The 9,716-nt window shown below is 34.5% G+C and overlaps 1 protein-coding gene across 1 annotated transcript; it reads left to right on the top strand.

Moving 5' to 3' along the window:
- Positions 1-3,262: 3,262 nt before the first annotated feature.
- On the top strand, positions 3,263-5,163 carry LOC111392467. The gene is made up of 3 exons (XM_023017817.1): positions 3,263-4,025; positions 4,346-4,556; positions 5,124-5,163. Exons 1-3 carry the CDS (start codon positions 3,263-3,265, stop codon positions 5,161-5,163), a joined length of 1,014 nt encoding a protein of 337 aa, XP_022873585.1.
- The last annotated feature ends 4,553 nt before the right edge of the window (positions 5,164-9,716 follow it).

Raw genomic sequence — 9,716 nt, forward strand, 5'->3', positions numbered from 1 at the left:
TTTTAATTTCAAAATCCAATTAAATATGAAGTAAAAGTATCATACTTTTAAATATAATCTATTTTCTTTTAACAAATTCATTTTATCAAGTTCAAATCTCACCTGATGGCATCTTAAAAATGTCGAGTGTCAAGTACAAAGAAGAAATGGCTGATTATTGAAATCGACGTTGACAAATTGCATCAAAGCAATTCATAGGGCCTGCTTAGGGGTTTCGGAGTAGTGGTTATGAGCATTCTCTAATGTACCAATTTTGAGAGTTTATAATGGGATCAGTTTTTAGTGGTTTTAGTATCATTTTTAAAAACAATTTAATCTATGCTTACGAGTTTATCATCCAACGATTTTGAAAAAAAATTTAAAATGACAAAATTAAATATATCTCCCTTAGTGAAATTTTCTGTTTTATAATTTCTTGTGTGAAATATTTTTTACTCATAAGTGATATTTTTCTATTAACTAAAATTTTTTACATATAACCATTAAAATAAATTCTTAAGTTAGTGCTTGTTTCGTAAGGATTTTGATAATTGATTTTTTGACTGTTAAAAGATAAAGTGGATCCTACATGTGAGAGAAGAATTCAAAAATGACGGTTGAAATAGTAAAATAACGATCAAAAAATTGATTTTAATTGACTTAATAGCTATACCAAACAAACTCTAAATATTTGCTTAAGATTTTAAGTTAGTTTCTTTTTACTTATAAGTAAACTTTACAATTATAAATTAACTTCGTAGTTTTAAATAATTTTGAAGTGAATTTTTTACTTAATAATTTTTTATATTTAATAAGTGAATTTTTGTCTTATTAGTAATATTTTTAGTTTATATACAAAATTTTTAATGTAAAGATGATTTTTTTTATATATGTGATATTTTACTTATAAGCAATTGTATTATTATAATGTAGTTTTAGCTTATAAATAATTCTTTAGTTAATATATTTTTATTTACAAGTTAGTTTTAAACAAAATATGATGGTTAAAAAATAATTATTTTATAGAGAGTAAAATTAGAAAAGAATATGTCGGTTAAAAATAATTATTCTATAAAGGGAAAAATCAAAAGAGGATATGACAAACGACCAAAATACATCGATTTAGTTGGTTGAAATAATCGGTCAAAATTACACTAAACCAATTTTGAATTATTTAAAAACCAGCAAAAATCAATGCCCAAAAAATTAGCAAGCACTGATTTCCTCTTATAGATGGTGCCATCCAAAATCTATCAAAACCGGTGTAAAAAAAAACTTCCAAATAGGCCCTTAGCCCCTTTTCTCCTACTTAATTATTTATCGAGGCATTTTCAAGAATGTCCAATTATAAGGGTTGGAGTTGAAAAGTGTACTTTTTTTATAATCTTTGCAAAAATGTCCAATTTTTAGATCAAAATATCTATTTTACCCTCATGAAAAGATTAATCAATTTTATATCACTTTGGCACAATTTTTAAGAAGAGCAAATAACTTCTACGAGAAGGCACAATAATGATGCTATTACCTAGGTGAGTCCACTTGCTTATATTTTTAATTATATTTTAATCAATTATTCTAGAACAAATGAAGAAGAAGCAAAAATTCCATTACCATATACGAAGAAGTATATGATTCCAACTTCAAAGAAATTATTTTAAGAAATTTACTGTGGTAGAAATTTGAAACTGATTAGGCTTTCATCATTTGTCAGTAGAAGGTATATTTTTTTGAACTCTATTTCTTCGAACTCTCATTTTTTTTGATAAGTTTTATTTAGTAGTTGTTGTTGTATATGTTCAAATCTCAATTTTTTGATAAAATATTTTTTCCCATGGACGAAATTATCCTAAGTATATATTTTTCGTACCATTCATCTTAAATAACTTAGTTAGATAATATACTTCTATATTTAGAATATTATTTATGGTGGAATAAATTCTTGCAAAAATGGTGGTTGAAGTTGAAGAAGATGATAAATGCATGAAATCCCGTCATTTCATTCTCGACATTTTATAAATGTCAATAATGATTATAAACGTCGAGAATGATATTTATACTATCATTCTCGACACTGTTAAATGTTGACAATAACATTAAAAATTTGAGTAAATTGGTAAATTTTCGTGTAGAGTGATTCACATATTGCATGCAGGTAGCATTTTTGTTTTCGATTTTCATTAGTGGTTGACAGTATTGTTGTTTATGACATGCAGCTATGGGAGATGTTAAGAGATTTGTTGTCTCGTATGGTGGTAGATTCGTTAACATAGACGATGGGTGGAAGTGGTTAGGGAACCGAACAACATCAATTGTTGTTCGACATTATATTACATATGAAGAGCTTGTACATAAATTGTTCGAGAAGCTGAATGTTGATAGAATAAAGTTCCGAATTCAATTGAAATTTACAGTTCCAAACATGAATATACCCCCAGCTGATGTAGTCGACGATGAGGATTTGCAATGGTTTATGTCTGTTCACACAGAAGCGGCGTTGTGTGTAATTGCAGATGAATATAATGCTGGAGAGCACGAACTGCATGTCGGAGTTGAGCATTTGTCACCAATAGAAGATGCATTGTGTGAACGCGATGAAGTCGGTATGTGCGAACTACAAGAGCCACAAACGATTGATAATATGGATGAAAGTTTAGGTGAAGGCAATTTGTTTATTCGAAATGCAATTGAGTCGATTGATGAAGAGGACATTGTGGAAAATAAGATATTCTTTAGCAAACGACAGTTACACACAAGGCTTCAACTTAAGGCTTTGAAAGAGAAGTTTCATTTCTAGATTAAAAAGTCGAATCGTAGATCTCTTACTGTGTGTTGTGTCGATACTACATGCCATTGGCTAGTACGAGCTTCTAAGATAAAAACTTCAGAAATCTTTACGATTCGAGAGTACATACTTGAGCACACATGTTCTCTAGACGTTCGACGAAATGCACAAATTCACGCAACGAGTACAATAATTGGGCATCACATAATGCGAAGGTTGGACGATACAAACCAATCATATGTTCCTACGGGTATTATTGGGGATATGGAACATGAGTTTGGTGTACGGATTACCTACAACAAAGCGTGGAGAGCTAAAGAGAAGGGACTTCGATTTCTTCGTGGTACACCCGAAGAAAGTTTTCAGAAATTGCCATCATATTGTCACGTGTTAATCGAGAAAAATCCAGGAACTATTGCACACATTGAACTCGACTCGAATAATAGGTTCTTGTACTTCTTCTTAGCATTCGGGCCTAGTGTACGTGGTTTTTGAGAACACATGAGGCCAGTAATTTGTGTTGATGGAAGTCATTTGAAGGGCCAATATAAGGGAACACTACTAGTAGCTGCAGTGCAAGATGCTAACCTACAAATATATCCTTTTGTGTGGAGTGTTGTCGATGGGGAAACAAATGCATCGTGGTATTGGTTCTTTGCAAAGTTGAAAGATGTCATTGATGATTCAAACCAGCTAGTGTTTGTGTCGGACAGAAAGAAGAGTATTAAATGGGCAATTACGAGGTTGTTCCCACTTTCTCACCACGGTGCCTGCATCTGGCATATCGAGAAAAATCTTATTGCAAGGTATAGCAGTAGCAATGTCATCTTCTTATTCAAGCGGACAGCGCTAGCATACCGCGTATCGGAATTTGATCAGTTTATGACACAGATAAGAACCATTCGACCGTCAATGGCATCTTACTTGGAACGTGCCGGTATATCCACCTGGTCACGGGCACATTTTATTGGTAATCGGTATAACGTTATGACGAATAACATTGCGGAGTCACTGAATTCAGTCCTAAGGCAACAAAGAAGTTTCCCTATAATCTCGTTAATCGAAAATATTACGTCATTGATGCAACGATGGTTCTATGAGAGAAAAAGTGCATCCACGAAATGTAGTACGACTGTGACACCAAAAATTGATGATGAATTGAGAAAATCATTCGACGCCGGTGCAACTTTACCAGTACGAAATTTGGACGAACTCGTTTTTGAGGTAGGTATAGCTACCGAACTTTGTACTGTCGACCTTATAGGTAACACATGTTCATGTCGAGAGTTTCAGATGCTACAAATCCCATGTTCACATGCATCCCGAGCTGCTTGCGCAAAAGAAATAATTGGAAAATAAAACAGCAAGTACAAAAATGAGTAATAACCCCCCCCCCATACATTGATTTGAGATATTGATAAGGTCAATACCAGTCCATTCAATGCTACAAATAGAAATTTGTATTTATTTGTTACGAAATCGACCATAGATCAATTCCCCTTTTGATTTGGGAGTATTGACTACACCCTTAATTCTGAGCTTAAAAATCATTGTATGATTTGTGCTCCTCTTACTACACCACAGAATATTGGCGAGCTGCGTACAATGAAGTTCTTCACCCCGTTGGCCGAGAGTCAGATTGGGTTGTTCCTCGGTCTATTTGCTCCGTCGAAGTTTTGCCCCCGAATATATGTAGAGCACCAGGTCGACCTCCTACCCAACGTCAACGGTCAAGAACTGAAAGGTCCACGTTGAGACGAAAATGCTGCCGATGTGGGGGTTCTGGATATAACAGGCAAACATGTCAGAATTCGACATCTTTAAGTGACACGTATACTTGAATGACATTGTGTATTCTGATCGTCAAATGCCCTGATAACATGAATTATCAATGTTTTGAATTTTTTTCTTTTGTATTACTTGCTTTCTACCTCTTATTTTAAATGTTGTTGAATATATTTTTGACTTCTACTTCTTTCTGTTTCTTTCTTCGTTCTCTCTTGATATCACTTATTTGCAATTGCTTGTTGTAAAATTAAGTTTGTAATATATTTTGAATCCTTTATACGGATTCCTCCCATTTTTTGTGATTTTTCTCTTATATTATTCTAGTCGTTCAAAATTTTATAGCGCACAAACAGGAAAATTCGTATGGGCATTCACTAAATACAAACAACACTTCATTTTTGAATGTCATACTGGATACAAACAAGAGAGGCCAGGTTTGGGGTATAACTACCAACAAGGGAAATGGTGCTTACATATATTCTTATGAACATTTCACTACGATATCATTTTGTTCATCATATAAGTGAATAAGTACATATCTATTTCATCACTGAGATTTTCTTAATCATTGTAGACACAATGTGGTAATGGATACAAAAGCAACCTATGAATGACTCGTTCTCCTAAGTCATTAGACCAGAAAAAATGGTAATCACAACAAAAGGAAGCCATAACTCCAATACATATCGTAGATAACTATTATACAAAATGGTGATCACCCAAAAAATTATCCATCACCTATATGGATTTTATAGCACTACTATATGTACGTAAACATTTCACTTACGATGACTGCATCTTCTACATATCCTCTACGATGGACAAAGAGGACATATCACTGTCGTATTCCTCGTCGGAGCTTATGATGATCACATCTTCATTTTCGACGGGAACTGCTCCAACATTTTCATCCAACAACACATGATGTGCTTCCGGTTGGACCGGTACTGGGACGATCTCACGATGAACTTGAATTGGTTCAATTTCGTCGATTAGATTCGGAAAAGGGATTGGTTGAAGGCAAACCCTACGATGGCGGTTCGAAGGTTGACGAACATATGGAACAAAAATATTGCTTTCATCATCCGAGTCCGAGTCAATGATGATTGGGTTGTCCGCGGACGACCCAGGGGGGTCGAAAGTGATAGTAACATCAAGAACAGGAGTATGTTGAGTTGATGAAGACATAATCAATGGAAAAACTAACTAGTTCTATGACTTTGTTAAATTCTCGTATGTACATATTTAAATAAAGTTCAACATTTTATACTAGAGAAACACTTGTCCGTTGAATGCACGATAAGATATCTCACCAACCAATATGGTTGAAGTCATTGATGGTGATTATTTTACAACTTTTTTTCAAATCAATATGGTTGAGAACGTACTTGTGTTTGGCATACCAACTTTAACTGCTATAGTAATTATAAAGCTGCTTGCTACAGTTTTCGCAGTTAATACACCATTTGGTTGCCTTCACTCTTAGTTAAATTTGGTTGGATCATATTTATGTTGACATTTGATGCCTTCTCGACATTTGTAATGTCGTTATCGACATTAAATAGCTGTTAATCTCGACACTTGACATTACGAATGTCTAGAACGACACTTGGACCAAAATACGATATTTCTCTACATTTCTTCGATTTTCGGACGTTTGATATGTCGTTCTCGACATTACATAGCTGTGAATCTCGACACTTGATATTTCATTTGTCTAGAATGAGATTTCGAGAACATATTACATACCACCATATAAATCGAAATATGCAAACTACTGTGTAAACCAAAATACATTTTACGTGCCACCACATAAAACCAAAATTCATGTTATGTACCACCACATAAAGAAAAATACATATTGCAAAAGGCGGTATCATGAACCGGCTGATCATCAACAGTTACACAAGCAAAGTACAGCTAAGCCACGACAACTATTTCACTATCGGGGATAAAGAAAGTATTCGTTATTCAAAAAATCGACCACAATCTTTCTTCTGTATATTGACATTCTCTCTACTGAAACTGATTCTATTGGATGCCCGAGAATGAAGCATTCTATATATTTGAGTACAAACATTATACAATTTGGCCTGTACAATAAATGATTTTTCGTTAGTCGAAATTAGTATATACAATAGATTAACTATGGTAGTAAATAACAAGAGTTGAAATGCTCACCCATTGTTCGCACACGGTAGATAAGGTATAATCTCCATCTTCATTGGATCATTTATATGTTTCTTTATATCTCGTCTGGTGGACAGGGGTTCACACTGCAATAATGTTTGAACGACTGTGCATGTTGCTTCTGCGTGAGCCTTGATTGCATTAGGTGTGTGAACATTATTGCTGCAGTCGTATATGTAGAATTTCCATTCACAAATATTGACCAGAAACAGATAACATTCATTGCCTGGATATGCACTTGGAATTAATAAATACTTGCATTCCATCCACGAACGACCAGCTACAGGCAATGTACCGTTGACATAGCCTTGTAGGCGAGTTCCATCTGATTCACCTGTCTGGTTATATTCCATATGCCACCTCATTTGCTGACAACACTCCTCTTCAAATTGAAAATCCAAAATTGCATATTTTTTATTGAAGAGAGTACAATTTTCATTCATACGCTGCCTCAATAACTTCAGCTCCAGCTCAATCTGCTAATGCAATAAATATATGTAACATATATTATACATATTAACTACGAAATTAAATTTATTGTGATTGCAAACCTTCACTCACCGCAATATTCAGATCTTTCGTCGGATCCATTAAACTTTTTAGCATGTCTCTTCCATAGACATTGCCACGGCCATCGTCTAAATATGCACTGTATAACATAATTTAAATTACTGTCAAATAATTCAACAAATAATTTTTCACATAGATATAATAATGTGTAGCATTCGGACTATTCAGAATGAGTTACATTTGTTACCCAGATTTATTTCTCGATATCCAATTCCTAATGTCTTTGTACTTCTTCATGTTGTAGTCTTCTAAGGGACGGCCTGTGGATGATGAAGCCTGTGTGTATTTCATCTTCTTTTCCCTTTCTCTTCTCCGCATGTCAACACTTTCTGCTGGTTGAGACGTTGATGTCTCATACGGTTGAACAGTAGGAGTTGGACTTGCATGGAGAGGAACATCCTGTTGCATGGAACCTATAATGGCTTCTGATTACACCCAAAGAATAACGCGGTTATTGTAGTACAGCTTTGGGGTGTCGTATCCACAGGGAGATGGAAAATTTCTCAAAAGATCAAACAAACTAGGGTTTTCGTAATTAAATGTGGGAATGATTTGTCACTTGGAATAAAAATTAATTATCAATATGCGAATTAGTGAAGCGTCGGAGTTCCCCCATTGGATTGGATCAATCAACATCAATAATTCATGTATTTTTACTCAATTAGAGGTTTTCTTCTCAACTCTCTAATTGGAAGATTTAACAGTGAAGTCCAATTTTATTCCAATTATATTTCTAGAATCTAGATTTTTTATAACACATTCGCACATTTTTATTGGAACAAGATCAAAAATCGACCATATACGTCAGGCATAAGGCAATAATCAATCCGCCAATAAAGTGATATTAAGATTAAAATTCAACAATTATTTCAATCATTCGATAGAAAGAGCATGGCTAGATCTATGAAGGATTTGATAAAAGTTAAAATAATCTCAACAATAAGTAATTTAAATTGAAACTCAACAAATAGTTTAATTTAACAATGGAAAAAGCATGATTGAATCCATAAGAAATTTATTAAAAGTTAAACAAATTTCAATACTAATTCATAACGAGAAGATCCAAATCTAGAAATTATTAAGCAAAGAGAGTTCGACTCACATGAAATTATGACGTGAAATCTCCAAATCCAATGAGTTCCTTCGTTGCTTCACCGAGTTCCTTAGTTTTCCATGGAGTTTCTTGAGCACCAAGATGAAAGAAATAGGTCTGGGGGCGTCTCCGTTCGTTCTGGGTGGTTTTGGGCATTAATATCCCGTGAAAATTAGGTTACCATAAGAGATTCAATCGTATAAGGAAAGTGAGATTCGGGTGCCAAAAAAGCACTATGCGACCGCATGGTTATTGTCATTGCGGTCGCATGGTTATGCACTTTCAGCCTCTTCAATTCTCGGTATAGGTGTATGCGACCGCATAGTAGAAAGGCATGCGGCCGCATGGTTTCGCAAGACAGTTTTCAGTGTTTTAATCATAACATTCTTTCCTGATGTCCAATTGAGGTGATTCAAGTTGCATTGGATAGCTAACTCAAAGGGCCACAATTTTTATTCAGAAGTCATCTCCCAATTCGATCATCTTCCATGTCAAAAATGGGTCCCAACATGAGACTAAAAATTGGTGTGTTGGTTTTCGATTGGAAATTGATGTATTGATCAAACTTTGATGTTATTTCATCCCTTTGGCTTCGTTCCTCATCCACTTGACCTCTAACACTTTCGAATCTTCATCATAATCTTGGACACAAGTTTGGATCATTTGCACTTTAGTCCTCGAACTTTCGTTCTCTTCTACTTTGGTCATTTTTCACTTGTTTCTTCCGAATTTCATCTTTTTCACCAAAATGCAACCTAAACCAAAATATAAGAGTAATGAGTGCATTTTGGCATAATATAATCACATGAATGCAATAGTTAAGAGGGGAAAATATGGTATTTTACACTCTTATCAGCTTCCATGTTGGATTCCCAGTTAGATAATCTGTTTAGCATATTCTCATTCTTTTCGTCAATGTAAGATCTGACAGAACATAAACTTGTATCAATATAAGACTGTATGTGCTCCTGTTGCTGCTGGAATAATTCTTCGTGTTTTCGAAGAATCGCCTGATAATGGGCTTCTTGTTGTTGCGATTCCTGGGCCATATGAGTGCTAAACATATTTGATAGAGAATTATCCATGTATGACTGCATACCACATAGCATGTAATCTTGCATCGATTTGTTATGTTGTTCGAACAGTTGCTTTTGGCTTTCAAGGATATCCTGGTTCAGGGCTCTGGATTCTTCAACAAATTCTGCCTTCAAGTTGCCACACAGACTGGACACATCTGATATCGTATGTTGCCTATACATACCTAACATTTCTTCCATTCGGTCTTCAGTTACATATCTGGAGGCACCAGAAGCA

Source organism: Olea europaea, unplaced genomic scaffold, assembly GCF_002742605.1.
Source record: "Olea europaea var. sylvestris unplaced genomic scaffold, O_europaea_v1 scaffold933, whole genome shotgun sequence".
NCBI classification, from domain to species: domain Eukaryota; kingdom Viridiplantae; phylum Streptophyta; class Magnoliopsida; order Lamiales; family Oleaceae; genus Olea; species Olea europaea.